The sequence below is a fragment of the Macrobrachium nipponense genome, chromosome 3 (assembly GCF_015104395.2).
Source record: "Macrobrachium nipponense isolate FS-2020 chromosome 3, ASM1510439v2, whole genome shotgun sequence".
In the NCBI taxonomy this organism is placed as follows: Eukaryota; Metazoa; Arthropoda; class Malacostraca; order Decapoda; family Palaemonidae; genus Macrobrachium; species Macrobrachium nipponense.
This window is the reverse complement of record NC_087202.1, coordinates 124,374,888-124,393,245: the sequence shown is the minus strand read 5'-3', so window position 1 is coordinate 124,393,245 and position 18,358 is coordinate 124,374,888. Positions and strand designations below refer to the sequence as shown.

Genomic DNA, 18,358 nt, shown 5'->3' with positions numbered 1-18,358 from the left:
CTCTAACTGGCTACAGTATCAGGGTTAGAAGTATGGTAGCCTGGATTCGGAGTATTAGGCAAAGGAGTAGGAGTAAGGATTGGAGACATTACAGGATGAAGAGAAGAAACGTAACCTCTTCAGAAACCTTCATTTCAGCTCTAGGAGCTGCCTTCCTTTTCCTATCCCTGTTAAGCTTATCTAAATGCACTTTCAAAGCCTTCTATTTGCCCTCTTCCCAATCCTTACATTCTGGACAAGTTAATTCTATTGAACAAGCCTGGCCCCTACACTGAACACATTTAGTAAGGGAGTCATAAGAAAATTTGGTAAGTCTGGTCTTACACCCCTCAGAACAATACCTAATGCTTGAAGCACTGGAATCCAACATAATGATGTGCAGTCCAAGGGTAAATAAGCAAAATACCACCAAAAACAAATGAATACATCACAAAAGTATGGAATAATATGTACCACCACAACATGAATACATCACAAAAGTATGGAATAATATGTACACCAAAAAACGACAAGAACTGCCAAAAACTACCGCTGTTACCCTGGGGCTCGCAGAAAAACAAAAGATGGCGTCGGCAATCAGTACCTTTCATTCCTGAAAGTGGGCAGGTCCTGTACACCTACACAAACGATGGCAGCGCCACCGCAAATTTTGAATTTTTGAATGCCGTAGTTAGGAAAGCTTACAGCTAATTATAAGTGCTTGGTAAGTCACGTGTAAAAAAATAACAACTAAAACTATTATATTTTAAATGTTTTTCCTGCTAAAGCAATCCAGTATCTACAAAAAAACAAATAGATATTCCAAGATTCAAATCATAGGATCATTGGGTATCTGCTGAGGCCATGACTAACAAAACCTGAGGCATAGCCTTGTAAAGTATTCTGGTGCTATCCTCCAAGCAAGCTCATTTTACTATCCTTAATAAGTCAAGCTTCTTAACTGAAATAATCAGGCAGAATTTCCCATCCCTCAAATTAAATTTTTTCCTAATAAGTCCAATTAATCATAAGAGACAAAGACCACACTGCGTATACCCACAGCACACACAAGTCTTCCTACAATGTGTCACTCTTCCATTCAACAGAACTGTGTGAAGCTGCCCTTCCAACCTTTACACCTTGCTTTCTGTGTGATGATGTTCCATTTACTTCAATCCATTCTGGTCTCTAAATCTCAAACATCTTTGTCAACTTTAGAGTAAGCACTTGGTATTGTCAGAACGCCCTTTGCAGGTCCTATCTACAAGGTATTCCTAGTAAGTCTTTTGATGTGTACTAGTTGGGACTGATCAGGAAAGTAAGCAAAGTTTTTCCAGTTTTCTTTAAAAGAAAACTATAGAGATGGATTAAAAAAGGTCCATCCATCTGCACATTTTCTGTCCACACTCGATCTTAAAGACTACTGAAGCTAGAGGGCTATAAATTGGTATGTTGATCATCCACCCTCCAATCATCAAACATACCAAATTGCAGCCGTCTAACCTTAGTAGTTTTTATTCTATTTAAGGTTAAGGTTAGCCACATAACCGCATCTGGGGAGCAACTGAGCACTGCCTGGTTGTGGCTGAGAATTTCATACTGCAGCACATTGAGTTTCATACAGCACTAAGGGCGCCGGCCAGCCAATATAGGGAGAAAAATTCAAAATCATTAAAAAATTCACGGAGCCTCATATGGCAATGGAGAATGCATATAAAAAATATTTTGTCAAAATTCCTCTTCCTTTCATAGTTGCAGGGTAATTAGTAAAAGTAACTCAATAAGCCAAAAAATTGATCCAAGAAAATGCAGTATTTCTTCTGTTTTCGTAAATTTTGATAATTATTAATAAACAAATTGTGAGCAATGGCATCTGTAGAGATTCCATTCCATGAGTCATAAGACGGGAAGAGTGAGCTTACGCCCTTCAGTGTGAGTAGAAACATGAAAGAGAGTACACGTTTGAGTTTCACCTCTGAAATTCGCTTGCTTTTACATCTGTTTTTCATTGTTTCGGCAAGGTTTTCATCATGCCGAAAAGGAAAAGACAAGCAAAACATCTCACTAGATACAGAAAAAGAAAATTCGCTCGAATAACATTTCAGAAAATCATAATATCGGAGAGAGAGAGAGAGAGAGAGAGAGAGAGAGAGTTGCATAAGAAGGAGCGCCCTGTTTGCCTGACCTAGTGCCCCAGGCCACGATCTTAGAGCAAAGGGATCTTCATTTATGATTGAATTATGATAAATAACATAGTTTTGGTTTATTAATACCCAAAAAGGAATATAAAATTCATAATAATCATGACTTATTAACACTGTCTTTATAAAAATACAAAGAAAAACTTTGAATGCCCATATTGCAAAACTATACTTATTGACCTTCAAATTCTATCTATTCCCTTGGTTTTAAAGCTATAGCATTGAAATTTGGTATATAACTTAGAAAGACATTATAGAACAATCAAATGAAGCCTTTTTTTCAATTTTTATATCATTTTTTCTTACAATTTCTTCCTGATTTATAGGGTTTATTTTTCTACCATAATGAATAAATTCAGATCTAGGAAAAAATTACTTTTAGTAAAAAAAAAACCTCTACATTTGATCAGAGGTCTACATCACGTCTATACAGTGGTACCTCGACATACGAAATTAATCCGTTCCTAGGCGGCCTTCGTAACCTAAGCTTTTCGTATCTTGAACCGCATTTTACATGTAAATTGCCTAATTTGTACCAAGCCCTACAAAAAAACACCCCAGTAAATTTAATAATAAAGCTAAATTGACCAATAAACAATGAAATACAACAATTTGGACCATTCAATACCTAACTTAATACGTACTACTAATATGTACTACATAGTACCGATAAATAAAGTATATTAGTGTACATGGTATACAAGAAATACTGTACGTACATAAGTAGTAAAATGTGGAACCTTACCTTTAGAGTGAGGCTATCTCCGAAAGTGGCGACAGAGAAGGAGGACAAACCGCAGAAAACTTGTTAGTGCGTACACTTAACTTTACGAAACACATTAAAAAATGTCAGGAAACATTAAGACTAAACTTTACGAAACACATTAACAAAACTGTAACACTTAACTTTACAAAAAAATGTAAAATCAAATTTTTTTTTATTTTTACATTTTTTACTTTTTTATACTTTACGTTTTTTTTTTTTTTTTTTTTTTTTTCAAAATTTCATTTTTTTCACCACTTTCAACTTTCTGTTTTTTCGAAGTATCAATTGGACCTCCCTTTTTGCTTACTCCTACTAAAGGCCTCTTTAAAAAATAACTATCCACGGAAGATTGCTTCTGCCTACTTTTCACAATGTTCCTGAAACAACTCTGGCAAACGTCATCGAACTGCACAAGCATACGACCTGTGTAAGCCTTTTCAGGGTGTCTTTTCTACAAAAGATTGCCCCTTATGAAAAGCAGCGAGAGCATCCTTAATTTCTGCCATTGTCATAGGGCCGTCCTCCTCCTACTCGCCGCTGCTAGAGAACTCTTCTTGAACGAAGTTATGTCGAACGGCCTCCAACTCCTTCAGGTCATCTCTCATAAGCTCCTCTTGGTGCTCCTCGAGAAGGTCATTGATGTCGTCCTCGTCGACAGCCAGCCCCATGGACTTGCAGAGTGCAACGATCTTGTCAAGACCTGGTTACGAAACTGTTTCAGGATCGTCAACTGTTTCTGAATCTGCAGCACCAGCTTCACCCACGTCGAATCCCTCAAAGTCTAGGGAAGATACGGCATCAGGCCAGAGTTTCCACCACAAAGAATTCAAGGTTCACCTCGAAACCTCCTGCCAAACTTGATCGATGAGTTGGATGCATGTCACAAAATCGAAATGCTTCTTCCAAAATTCACGCAAGGTGAGGTTTGTGGTATCGGTGATGTCAAAACATCTCTTGAAAAGATGTTTCGTATACAGCTTCTTGAAGTTCGATATCACTTGCTGGTCCATGGGCTAGAGGAGAGGGGTGGTGTTAAGCAGAAGATAAAGAACCTTGATAAAAGAATACTCTGCTAGGATATCTTCCTCGAGGCCAGGAGGGTGAGCAGGGGCATTGTCCAACAACAGCAGACATTTCAGAGGGAGGCACTTCTCTTCCAAGAATTTCTTCACTGTTGGGCCGAAACACAGATTTACTAACTCCGTGAACAAAAGTCTTGTTACCCAAGCTTTTGCATTAGCCCTCCACATCACTGGAAGCTTCTCCTTTAGCACTTTGTGGGCCCTGAAGGCTTGAGGAGTCTGAAAGATACACAAGTAGGGGCTTCACCTTGCAATCCTTACTGGTGTTCGAACAAAGTGCGAGCGTAAGCCTGTCTATCATAGGCTTATGCCTGGGTGGCTTCTTCTCTTCCTCCGTGATGTACGTCCGACGAGGCATTTTTTTCCAAAAAAGGCCAGTCCCATCACAATTGAAGACTTGCTGAGAACTGTGGCCTTCCTTGATCGTCATCTCGTTGAACGTCTTAATAAAGGCTTCGGCCGTTTTCATGTCCAAGCTGGCCGCCTCCCCATGCCGCACCACCGAATGGATGCTAGTCCGTTTCCGGAATTTTTCAAACTAACCATGAGAAACCTTGAAGTCTTGGGGTTGGCATCGATGTCCCTTCTCCTCCATCGTCTTTGGCCTGGGCAATCAAATCGCCGAAAATAGCGATGGCCCTGTGGCAGATTGCCATCTCGGTTATCGTATCGCCAGCGATTTCTCTGTCTTTTATCCAGACAAGAAGCAGCCTTTCCATCTCGTTGTGCACGTAGCTCCTCTTGCTAGACAAAATAGTCACGCCCTTGGAAGGTGTAGCTGCTTTGATGGCTTCCTTCTGCTTAAGGATGGTGCCTATCGTCGACGGATTTCGGCCGTATTCCTTAGTGATCACACTCAACTGCATGCCAGCTTCATATTTTTTAATAATCTCCAACTTTGTCTCCAAAGAAAGCATCCTCTTCTTTCCGTGAACTTCAGCAACTTTCTTGGGACCCATGACTACGTATATACTGTACGTAATTAAGTTATGTAGTATACGTATGTACTAAAGTTCTCACACAACACGATAAATTAGTACTACAATGAAATCACTAACGATTTACGTTAATAAACAAAATCGTATAGAACGAATGAATTTTGCGTGCATAAACAAATGATGCTGCTTCGTAGATGTACGATGGGAGAGATGCTGACCAATAAAAGAGCAGGATCTTATGGCGGTGACTAGCATCAGGAACCAATGGGAGAGCGGGAGGATGGTGGTGAGTCACCCCAGTTGGCAGGGCGCGAGTTTTAAAATTGTTATCGGTGGTCTGTGCAAATCTCGGGACTTTACTACAACAACCTTTCGTAACCTGAACTATTTTCGTATGTAGAGCCAAAAAAATCTTTCTATTTGCTTTTGTAACTTGAATTTTTCATAAGTTGAGACTTTCGTATGTCGAGGTACCACTGTATATGGTAGTAATCCCAGGTCTTAATATGGAGTATTAAGGGAGGAGACAGAATTTGAAAAATAGTTATTTTCAGGATAAATCGCACAGGTATCACAAAACTGAAGGTCAGAGGCAAAAATCATATGCAGTTTGGCGATGTCCAGAGTCACCTTATTAAGTGGAATGAATGTCTAAAGTCCTGTCCTTCAAAAATGGCATTAGCCAGCTGGCCCCCTTAACATATATGCTCTACAGATAACTTGAATGCGCTGAGGACACTTTGGTACATTTCTAACTTATCAGTTGAGCAAGATGGTGACCTTTCTATCTCATATTCAAAACCCACATTTCTTAAGTCTTCAGCACACAGAGAAAGGAGTTTTCCTCAAGTATCGACCTTCATCTTCAAGTGATTGTTGAGCATTGTCTTAAAATTCCTGACTTCTAATTGCAATACATTACAACTTTATCTGCTCAAAAATAGTCCCAAACCAGACATTCCAAAGAGAGAAGTGACTTTCCACTACTCTTCCTTTTCTTCAAACTCTTGTAATTTTCATTTCCCTCTCTCCTAACCTGCAATTAAGGCTATTTACGATTAATTCTCTGCACTCTTCATTGTCAAGGTTGCCATGGATGATGTCTTGTGGAAACATAAAGCAAAGTATGGGTCTTATGTCTTTCAAAATATCCTCCTATTTTGCCTTACAGAGAATCAATACCTAAAGACATTGAGTACCCATTGGCTCTAGCAAGATGCAAAAGGCTGCAAAATTCAAATGTAGTAAGTTATGGAAATGAATGAAAAAAATATTGATGTAATAAGGAAAACCTAAACAGTTCAGAAAGCTACAGTAATCTCTCTGCTACCCAAATATATACTACATGTAAACCTACACATTACGTATATGTATGTACATATACAGTAAACTTAAAATGGGGAAAATAATCATTGGGCGACTCTTAATTTTTTCCAAAACAATTCCATCGGAGAATGAATTCTGGTACCAGAACTGGTGTCGCTAATGCCAGCTTTGGCACTGCTAACGCCAGACTTGGCGCTAACAACGATGGAACTGGTGCCACTAACGCTGGACTTGGTGCCACTAAAATGGACTTCACACTGCTGACATCAGAACTGGCACTGTAAATATAGAAACTGGAGCTGCAGAAACCAGACTGAACAGAAGAAGGAGACGACGGGTATGTATCCACACCGCTTTCTGATATGTCCCAGTTCCATTACTCCAAATTAGGGCATGCCAAGGACAGGGCAACTTAAAGCTGGGACGTTGCCCCTTCCTCCGATGTGAGGAAAAAACCAGAACTTAATGAGATTCTTGGAAGGATACACAGAAAACTTACATCAAGAGAACAAAAAATTACTCCATACTATCAAATCTAATGTCCTGAACTGATGGAAAGCTTATTGAAATAACAGATTTAAGAAAAGCAGCAGAGGACCCAACCATTCAGTAACAAGGGATGCAGACAAAACACATCCCTTTAATACAATCTCACAAGACCTGTCATCTTTAATTGTATCTACAATCTAACAAACTCTCTGCTTGTGATACATTTCCAAATGATTTTGTTAAATTACAATTTACATCAGTTATCCAATCATAACCCTTCCGTCAGTCATAAATATATCATGAGGTTCAATAAGACTGGAATACTGCAATGCCTACTACGCCAACTCTTACATACCAAGTTCTTACCAAACAGATATTAAAAATAAAATAGAACATCCAAAAACAGACAAATAGAAAACCTAATACGTTTAACAATGTGTCACCTCCTATTGTAACTGGTGACAGAAGAAGAGTGACCTGTTACAAGTGTTTGTACCTATCAGGCTCCAGGTCGGGATGGGAGAAGTAGATGGATAAAAAATGGATATTCATAGAAAACACAATTTTCTCGTTTTTTGTTTTGAACTGTCGAACTACCACTGGCATAGAAGTAAAAGCTATATAATGGAGAGGTAAGGTTCATTTAAGAAATGTGCCTAGTCAAAGTATGTGTAGCATCTGGTTTGTATCAGGCTATGAACTTGACATCCTTTAATCAATTCCCATTTACACATATTTACTATGTAATTTTTCTCTCTCTAACTTTTAGTATGCAAACCATCAAAATCATAATGAAAAGCTATTTCATGCTCGTAATTATGAGATTTATGTTATACTGTAACCATATTTAAAACTAATTTTAGTGAGAAAACTTTCCGAACAACACCTACTAGTTTTGGCAAGGTCTTTCAGATCCATAATACTGCTAATGGAAACTGCATCATCGTCATCGTCCTCTTCATCATCCCCATAATCATCTCCATGCATGCCGACTTTAGGTTTGGATTCTTTGGCTAATTTACGGCCAATCAGCTCCAGGTAAACGGTAGCGGCTTCCTTAGTACGTCTGCTTGGCCTTGTGCGAATGCCAGTTTCACTGCTGGGGGAAAGGATAAGAAAACATAAAACCAAGAAAAACAAACACAGTACAGGCAGTCTCCGGTTAACAGCGGGGGTTCCATTCTCGGCTGGGTGCTGATAAGTGAACAACGCCATTAACCGAAACTCTGCAATTTATGGCGCTGATAATCAGTTAATGGTGCCTCTGTTAGGCATGTTAAGGTTCCATAACTATTATCAGCACCTTACGGTGCCGATAACCGAAACTCGGCCAGTTATGGCGCCATAACTTGCAAATTCTATAGCACTAGACAAGCACCATAAAACCGGATCGCCATTAACCGAGACGGCCAATAACTGGGGACTGCCTGCACTACTGATATATTTACAACAAAAAGGGCAATAATTTTATTTGTAATTTTCAGGATCATTTGTTAATATAAAACTTGGATAACACCAGGTAAAACTGATATGTATGTATATGTATAACAATACAAAGGTTTTGCATAAATTTTTTACCCAAGAAAATAACGACTTCCAGCCTCATTAACCTTTGATGAAATGGAACAAGGAACAGTAATATACTAATTTTTTTTATTTTTCTTGCCCTTAAAAAATGACTAGCCAAAAAAAAACTGAATACATAAATTCCAACTTACTTCATTTCTTCTTCAGTAGTATTTGAATCATTCTGGTTCTGTGCTGCCATATTTTCCTTGACTTTTCTAGTCTCTCTGATTCCAATTACTTTCTTGTTTGTATTAGGGCTGGCTGCTTCCGTTACAGAAGATTTCTTCTGGGAAGACTTAGTGGATGTTGCCTGTCTGCTTGCATCTGAGGACTTCACACCTGACTCTTCTGAAGATCTGAGGGGCACCTTTGTTGATTCAATTGTACTATTTTCTTCTGAATCTACAGATAGTATATTTTCTGACTGAACTACAGAGGAATTCTCGATTACATTGTTATTAATAGACTGGTGGTTACTACTACTTGATAATACTGACACTGGTTTTAAGGTATCACCATTTTCTGTTATCTCTCTGTTAACATGTTCATCCTTGACAATTTCTGATGTCAATTCTTTATCATTTTCATCCATAGAAGTTGAAGATCCCAAGCCACAAGGTTCTTCTGGTATTCCAGACTTCTTTTCAGGACAACTCTCCTCACTGGCTGCATGCTCAGGATTCTCAGAATCTGTCTCTGGCTTTTCTTGAATTATAGCCATCTCAGCACCAGTTATTATGGATTCTTCCGGAGTGACAGTGGGTTTATCATGCGCAACACAAGATAACTCGGTCTGTGACGTGTGTTTTTCTTGTTCTTCCTGAAGAGATTTCTCTTCGTTAAGGGATACCTGTTCAGGCTTCGATTCCTCTTGATTGGTTTCTGCACATGAATCACTATCAATTAAGGACCCTTCCTTGACAGATTCTTTCTGAACCTCTTCATTAACTAAAGTACTTGCTGCTGCTATATCTTTTGTACTTTCAACAGCTCCTTCAGGTGACTTACTCAATCCATCATTTACTACAGTAATGTCAGCATTAACTGCTTGTGATGGTGACGATTCTGCTTTTGATGAAATTTCAGTGTCTTTTTGGCCCACAGGTAACAATACCTCATCATCTAACATTTTACTTTGTAAAACTACAGAAGAACTCTTGTCCTCAATGTCAGTGCACTGTTCCTTTGGCTCTAACACCACATCAATAACAGTGCTCTTTTCTGAATTCTTTTCAGCCACTGAAGAAAAAGTTTCTGATGATTTCTGACATTCTTCTAATTCAGAACATATCTTATCATTAGGTGACTGAGGATCATCATTAACATGTGAACTTTCAGATATAGTGTTGCAAGGCATGTCTGCTTTCCTCTGATTACCGTTCACATCATTCAACTTCTTTTGTACTGATTTCTGCATAACTTTTTCACTGCCTTCCAAAACTTTTGAATCTCCTTTTGGTTCTGAATTCACTTTCATACTACTACTTGGAGCCCCAGGACCTGAATTCCGTGAACCCGGTGAAGATGTGGTACCACTGCTTTCTAGGCCAGAACCAGCCGGTGTAGAGGATTTTTTTCTTAACCGTCGAGCCATTGGAACAGGTTCTTCATTGACAGGGGGTTCAGATAATGACAATGATTTTGAAGAACTGTTTAACTCCTTTGACGATTTTCCTGTACAGGAAAAAATAGATAAAGTAATTTTCATCCTCATTAAGATTTTTCTTAAATAGTAATATTTAAAATTACTGAATAAAATGCAATTCTTCAAGAATTTAATCCTGGCTTTAGTTGAAACTAGAGAATATTCAGAAACTATTTCCCTAGCTGATACATTTCAGAACATTTGCTACTAGATGAAGTTTGGACATTTAGATAAAATGAGCATGGCAACTAAGTGGTAGATTGGCCAGCCCTATGAGAATCAAGTGTTTGACTGAGGTTTGGTTAAAATACCTAATATGTATCCAGATATGGCCTATCTCTACAGACGTGTGTTGCTCAATGTCCACGCCCAACATCACAAAAACATAAATGCTTGAGGTCTTAATCAGTTAACAGGAAAAAGCAGTCATATTAAAACAAAGCAATTGCACTGCTAGGCATATAATGGTACAGTAAATATCTACACTGAATTTATCATTTTAATATGAATACTCCTAACATTTGGAAACCCCAGTGAAGTGACAATCATACATAGGAGTATCAAACCAAAGAAATAGTGGCATCTGCATATATGTATGTACATGGTACAATACATACTGTATATAGTTTCAACTGTACACAGTTCTTGGTGGCAATATTAACAATGGATATTACTAGCCTCTGTACTAACTGTAATCTACTTTTCATTGCCATTTTCTTCTGTATCAACTGTATTCTATGCTTTTTATTGTTATTCTAATGTGAATGTTCCTCACTGGATATGAATGCATGATAAATGCAAAACTGCGAATGTTCATCACTAGATATGAATGCATGGTAAATGCAAAACTGTGGTGTGTATACACAAGAATAAATACTAGACAGCTATATGATAAATGAATGTTTCTGGCCCATGTTTCAATGCATTGTGCTTACCATCATTTTACTTATCAAAACTGTATTTGGCTTCTTGCTTTTTGGTTCCAGACTTAACAAAGACTTAGCTTTTCGTTAACTCAAATTAAATTTGACTACGTATCTTTGAAAGCAGACTACATTAATCTTATCCATTCATATTTATTATTGGTCAATACTACATAATCTATCCATTCATATTTATTATTGGTCAATACTACAATATACTATAACACACTACAATCAGCCCTTGGTTACTGTTGGTATCAGTTACTGGCATTTCAGTTTTACGGCGCTTGTTCAATACAGGCGGCCCGCGGTTAACGGCGCAATCACTCAACGGCGAATCGGTTTTACGGCGGTCGTCAAAAATATTCATTAAAAAAATAAGGCATTTTAAAGGTATCTTTACGGCACAAATTTCAGTTAACAGCGCCGCTAGCGCCGTTGTCTAACGAGTTCATACATATGTAGAAATGCCGTTCAGACCATAAAGGTTATGCAAATTATATTCACAAATTTTATGGAGAGTTATTACGTAGGTATTAGGGTAAAATATATGTCTCTGACGCTGTTCTATGCCGAAAATATCGAGTTACATAAGTGCAAATTTAGCTATGGATGTGTCGATTCATAAATGTTCATGCTTTTGTTTAAAATGTGTATGAAAATGTATTACGTGAAAGGCATTATTATTTCTGTACAGAAATATGATACAAAGGCAGCTTTTGAAACTGCCCTTCACGTTATCAAATACGATGTTTTTTCATGTTCTTTCTTGTAAGCCGCCGCCTGCCGCTCTTCCGAAAATATCGATTTAAAAAAAGTGCAAATTAGCGATCGATGTGTCGATTTTATAAATGTTTATGCTTTTATGTTTAAAATGTATATGAAAATGTACTACGAATAGGGTATTTTTATTTCTATGCAGAAATATGATAAAAAGGCAGCTTTTGAAACTCCGCTTCAAGTTATCGACTACGATGTGTCGATTCATAAATGTTCATGCTTTTGTTTAAAATGTGTATGAAAATGTATTACGTGAAAGGCATTTTTATTTCTGTACAGAAATATGATACAAAGGCAGCTTTTGAAATAGCCCTTCACGTTATCAAATACGATGTTTTTTCATGTTCTTTCTTGTAAGCCGCCGCCTGCCGCTCTTCTGAAAATATCGATTTAAAAAAAGTGCAAATTAGCGATCGATGTGTCGATTTTATAAATGTTTATGCTTTTATGTTTAAAATGTGTATGAAAATGTACTACGAATAGGGTATTTTTATTTCTGTGCAGAAATATGATAAAAAGGCAGCTTTTGAAACTCCCCTTCAAGTTATCGACTACGATGTTTTTTTCAAGTTCGTTCTTGTATGCCGCCGTCTGCCGCTCTTCCGAAAATATCGTTAAAAAAAAAAAAAAAAAAAAAAAAGTGCAAATTTAGCGATCGATGTGTCGATTTTTCAAATGTTTATGCTTTTATGTTTAAAATGTGTATGAAAATATATTGCGTAAAGGTATTTTCATTTTTGTACAGAAATAAGATACAAATTAAGGCAGCCTTTGTAACTAGCTCCACGTTGTAAGGGGATGGTTTTTCATGTTTCGTTCTTGTCCGTCAGTTCCGAAAAATGCATTGTGTTAGTTTTTATTAATTACGCATCTTTTCCATAAATCCTTTAAAAAGTTATACATTATTTCACTGTATCCAAGAATATTGTATGTATTCTCATATTATTGTATTTTAAAATACTACGGCAAACTTAAGCCCGTATTCCGCTGAGCGGCCAATGTTGTGGTTTGAAATCAGCTGATGAATACGATTCTGTTTCACCATAACGCAATTCTGAGCGAATACTCTTGCTTCTAGTTAGCATAAACGGATATCTATATACTTGACTTATATGAGACAAAGTTATTTTTCCATATACAGCTTGTTTTTAGGTGGAAATATTTATTGAATATGTCTCGTTGTGAATGTGAACTACTATTTTTTTCGTTAACAGATTACGTTTGGCGGCATGTTATTGCGTAAAAATTACGTGATTCCGTTCGCAATACGTAATCCTTTATATCATCGTAATACGAACTTTACGTTATTTATCTTATATCGGCGTGAAACCAACAGTAAAATGTGTTCTTTCAAGCACAGTAGTTTTGATTAAAATGATTTTATCCCAATTTTATCTACAGTTGTGTGTGATGGCAGACGTTTACTGCAGTTTTATCCTTGTTGCCGATGTACGATAATAGTCATTAGCAGCTTGAACAGTTTTCTCAGCTTCAGTTATAACTAGGTTTAAATTTAACGGTATATTTCTCGATTGATCTTTAATCTATATTGATCTCTGATCTATAGCGAATAAAGTTATTACATTAAGATATCTCAGTTCTATTCTATACATAACGCCATTTATAACAAATACGGTAATGTTGCACTGTAGTACGATGATCGAAATACAAGCCAAACAGATGTTATCCAGTTCGGTTGTACTTAGAAAAAAAAAAAAAGTAGTTTCTCGTTCGGTTGTTCATGGCTGTACACGTTCACGCAACGAGTATATCGTTAACACCATACTTTCATCATTCTCTTTTGCTGTTATTGAACTTATGTAACTAGAAGATGGATAAAGTTAGACCATTGTAAATTGATCTCATAAAATCGAACTATCATAAGACTAATGATCGTAACCTGAACACTACAGCTATCTGTACACTGTATAAACTTTATTATATCTTTACATACTCTAGACACCCACATGTACTGTACAGTAAATTCTATAGTACTATACTGCATAAATATAATTTTACTTATTGCGCCGTTGTGGGATTACAGCGCCTTTGACTGGTCTAGAGTTTCGAAAGAAGGTGTGCGGCGGCCGTAGGCTTTAAAATCGCTCAGCGTCGAAAATCGCTTGGCGTCGGTGGCCAGGAACGGAACCCCTGCCGCTAACCGAGGGCCGCCTGTATATTCATGACTGGGTTTTACCCTCCATAGGATTTATAGCACCATTGTCCGGTTATCGGTGGCTTAGCTCAAGTGCTGAGACCGCCTCATAAATACAAACACAACGAATATGCATCTTTTCCTGGGCTCTTTTAAAAAGTTATCCTTTACTTCACCCTATCCAATAATACTGTATGTAGTCTTATAATATTACTATTGTATTGTAAAATATAAACAAACCAATCATGTTTTGGTTTGGAAAAATCAGCTGATGCTTCTATTTACTGTAAATCAATCTCTAGAAACTCTATTTATATGGGACAAGGCTATGTTTTGTTATATGAAGTGTTTTAAAGTCAAAATGCGATTTAAAATAATCTTGTTGTAAAACTCGATTTAGTTACTTTTTTCGTTACTAGATGGTGCTGTTGCAATCTTGTTTTGGGTTGGAAAAATCAGTTGATTGATTGAGGAAAGTTTTTTCGCTGCATTTAACTCAATTCAGAGCGATTTTCTTGCTTCTATTTAGCATAAATTAATGTCTAGAAACTTAATTCCTATAGGACAAGGTTATGTTTCTTGTGAACTAGATTGTTATTTTTTGTTAATAGATGGCATCAGGAGCATGGTTTTTAGTGTGAAAAAATGAGCAAATTCTTTTTGCTATCACTATTGGTTATAAAAATAGAATACCATGCAAATACCTATAAACAAAATCATACTGCACATTATAGGATTCTCTGCCTTTCACAAACCAGGCAAGGCCCATTAGGCCTAACCAAAATTTTATTTTAATTTTTTTTTAAATATCTTGATGATAAATAAACACAATATAATAAATAGTTTTGCTTTTAATGCTGTATAAGCAAAACATACGTAAAGGCCTACAATTTTGCGTGCCAAAACAAAACCCTCTTCAGACCTAAAAAAATGGTTAGGCCGAGTTACGAAAGAATGAAAGTAATTTCAATTTCCTTTAAACAATGTTATTTTGCTCACCTGCCATATTACACATTAGCAAGTGACTTGGTGGTTTTTTGTTTTAGACTTAGCCAGTTGTGTGCAGGAAAAGGATCTTGCTCTAGGGCAATCTGTGGCCAATTAACAAAAACTTCGTCTGTCACCATAGCACATCATGAGCCTGCGTGCACGGCCAGGCAAAAGTTGCCAGATACAGCTTGCGGAATACTTCCACATAAACCTATTGTCTGAGACATTAAGACAACTGATGCAATACTTTGTAAAGTGACTGTAGTGCATGACAAGTTTACTTTACCTTTGTTGTTGATTTTCACCACCTTCTTGACATAGACCTTCTTGCCATCAGGATGTTGCCTAAGTAGCCTGAGAGATCTGGTTACTTTGGGGTTTCCCTTCTCTTTTCTCACATCTTTGGCTCCATCTGCCTGACTGTTGGCTTTCTCAGTTCCAACTGCCTGTGTTTCTTCTCTGCGCTTCTCTGTACAGGAATCCTTGGCTTCTACTTGGCTTCTGGTTATTCTGTGGAGCCTGGTATCGGAATGTGTAGAAGTGCCCCCTAACCTAAAATACAAAAGCATGATAAGTACAAAATAAATAACACAAATAAACCAGAACTTGCTTCAAATAAAATTTAAAGTAATTTGGAAAAGTACTCCAGTTCCAGTTTAGTATTCCACCGGAATAGTACAAACAAAATGTTTTCTTAATACCAAACATGGTTTTTCATACAAAACCATTATCATATATTCCATTAATCCTTTCAAACTGTAATATCCAAAACTGGAACTTCTGAGTAAGTATGACAATACTTGCGTATGATGCTCACTTCCCTCCTCATTATTCTATGTTGCTCAAGTGGAAAAACATGCTGCTGCTCTTCTAAGGAACATCTCTGTGTGAACTAATTCAATATGCTGTTATTTTTTCCTAATTCATTTCATTGCTTTCATCAATTTTCACCGTTTTATTTGTAGGAAGCCTAAATTTTTAGCCATTCCCTAGCACTTAAGACTGTTGAGACTTCAAAACGACACTCAGTTTATCCTGTTGTCTATGAGCAGAAAATGACAAATTTTTAAAAAAAAATTTTTATTTTTCATAGCTCACAAACATGAGGTCTTAATATCAGGATAAATCTTCTGGCATCAGCTGGAAACCAGTTAAAAACAATCAAAAGCTGTAAATGCAAGGATTCAGTGGCATCTGGCATCCAATATGTAGATGAGGTGAAAGCTAGTCAGAGACTAGATTCGAACCAAGTGACGTATTTAGTTTTTCTTCCAACTCAGGATAAGATTTTAAAAAGGTGGCTAGAGGTGGTTAGTTAATGTTAAGACCTCAGGTTTGGTAGCTATGAAAAATACAATTAAAACTTTTTCCCTTGTTCATACGTGAAACAAACCTTGGGTCTTAACATTAGGATAGACTCACACTTGGAATGAGGTTTGGCACACCTGATCATTCTCCTTAGAAAAGAAGATTCTAATGAAAAGGACCTAAGCCTCTAAGATGTTAGATATGTGGATATCTAACACTCAGTCCACAGGGTTTAAATACAATGTAATATGTCCAGATTCATAAAATGGGTTTGTCACCACTCCTCACTCCCCTTGCTGGTGAGAGGATTTGAAGCTATTGAGAAGCAAATTTCTAAGAGAGAGAGAGAGAGAGAGAGAGAGAGAGAAGAGAGAGAGAGAGAGAGAGAGAGAGAGAGAGAGAAAAGTGTCCAAGGACCTGTGGATAATATCCTTCAGGTAGAAAAAAGTGGAAGTGGTCTGATGAAGCCTGGAAACCAACATTAAAAATTCAATGAACGGACAAGTTCTTCTTAAAAGTCATGGAGGAACTTAGTCCTCTGATGTCATGTGCTTCTGTATGCACAGCATTGATGACAGAACTTTACGATGACGAGTAGGCTGCCTAGTCACCTCACGCAGCTGAATGAAAAGGTATTCTTGGACATCTACTTCTTAGCCTTGCTCATGTGAACAAAAATTCCATGACACCTAGGCTTTAAGTGATGAATCCTTTTGAGATAGCAATGCAGTGCTTTCATGAGGCAAAGCACTAACTCTTGAAGGTCACTGGTGACAAATTCCATTATGGAAGGAGAAGGGAAAATGAGGCAAATCTGTCACTGTGAACTGAGGGAATATTGGGTCTTGACCACAAATTGTGTGTTTATGTCATAATCCTGACCACGGAGTTCTCCAACTATTTTCGAGGAAGCCAAGGTCAGAAGGAAAACTGTTTTCAAAGTTAGTTCCCTGTAAGACGATAGACACGGGCTCAAATGGAGCTTGAGTGTGACTACTAAGTATCAGAGTAAGATCCCACCTAAGAGGTTCAAGTTTCCTAGGTGAACAAGATCTTGCAGAGTCAATAAGTCCAGAAAAGTCTCCCTGGGCAGAGGCAGATACCCCCAAAGTGGGAGCTTCTCCGATCTCATAACATAAATGTTTTCTGGTGGAAAGACGAGGACAAATATTAAAAGTTAACTTTGCCTTGTTCTCTCTTCTCAAGGCAAAGGTTAATCTCTTTCAACACCTTCCGCGCCGGAAAGGAAAGCACTAACTTAGGCAACTTGGATGAATCTCCCTGATTGTCTCACATGTAGGAAGGCTCTGGCGAGGTGGGGGTCACTGGTATGAAAGAATCTGAAAAATTCGCTACAAAGTAGTAAAGTAGTGATTTGTCAGCGACGATTCATTGTCTTCTTCTTCGGTATATGAACTCAGCTACAAGCTTGCTTCAGGTTGGACAGGAGGTACCGAAGACTGCACAAACCCCCAAGATACTGTCCAACTTATTTTGATTGGCTGTCAACGAAGGATCAGAAACAGCCATAACTTGCGATACTGTCGGTCAAACCGAAGACGTAATCGTTGGCGATGGTTGACAAACTTCATACTGATCCAGTTGTGCCCTGGGGCACTCAGCCACTCGTGTAGGCTCAAGCGCTGATGGAGGCTTGGGCGCTATTGGATGCTTGGGCACCAATGAAGGCTAGGGTGCTAATGGAGGCTCAGGCACTAATGGATTCTTGGGGACTTGGGAAACAACCATGCTCGGGCACCAAAGGATGCCCAGGCATTAATGGGTGCTTGGTACTCCCCCAGAACTGGATGAACTAGAGGAAAGATGCACTTCCTTAAATACACCTTTCCAATAGTGATCTGTCGGGACCTGGGAATTGTCAACAGAATGGCCTAAGGGGGCGACTGACTTCCCCTGGGCTACCAGTATGCCTCCTCCCAGGTTCTGGGAAGTTTGACAAGGACCTTTGCCTAGGAGAATCAGGGAATCAGGAACGAACAGCCACCCCCTCCACAACACTAGCACTCACGTCACCACTTACCTTGCCCATCAGGGTTAACAGAAGCTCCTAATTTCTCCACTGCTTGAACCATGATTGAAAATTTTTTATCAACTCATGCTTCGAGGTTGGCAAAAGCGTCAGGTACGGGTGTAAGAGAGCCAAGATTAGGACTGGGTTGAACAGATGATGAGGAAGGTTCACAAGG

General features: G+C 38.0%; 1 protein-coding gene across 1 annotated transcript in view; it reads right to left on the bottom strand.

Moving 5' to 3' along the window:
* Positions 1 to 18,358, bottom strand: part of LOC135222493 (uncharacterized) — a 162,005-nt gene that overhangs the window by 103,863 nt on the left and 39,784 nt on the right. The window contains exons 7-9 of the mRNA XM_064260576.1: positions 15,130 to 15,395; positions 8,500 to 10,024; positions 7,672 to 7,880 (exon numbers count right to left, since the gene is read on the bottom strand). Coding sequence (XP_064116646.1) covers positions 7,672 to 7,880; positions 8,500 to 10,024; positions 15,130 to 15,395 — 2,000 coding nt within the window. The remainder of the gene's footprint in view (positions 1 to 7,671; positions 7,881 to 8,499; positions 10,025 to 15,129; positions 15,396 to 18,358) is intronic.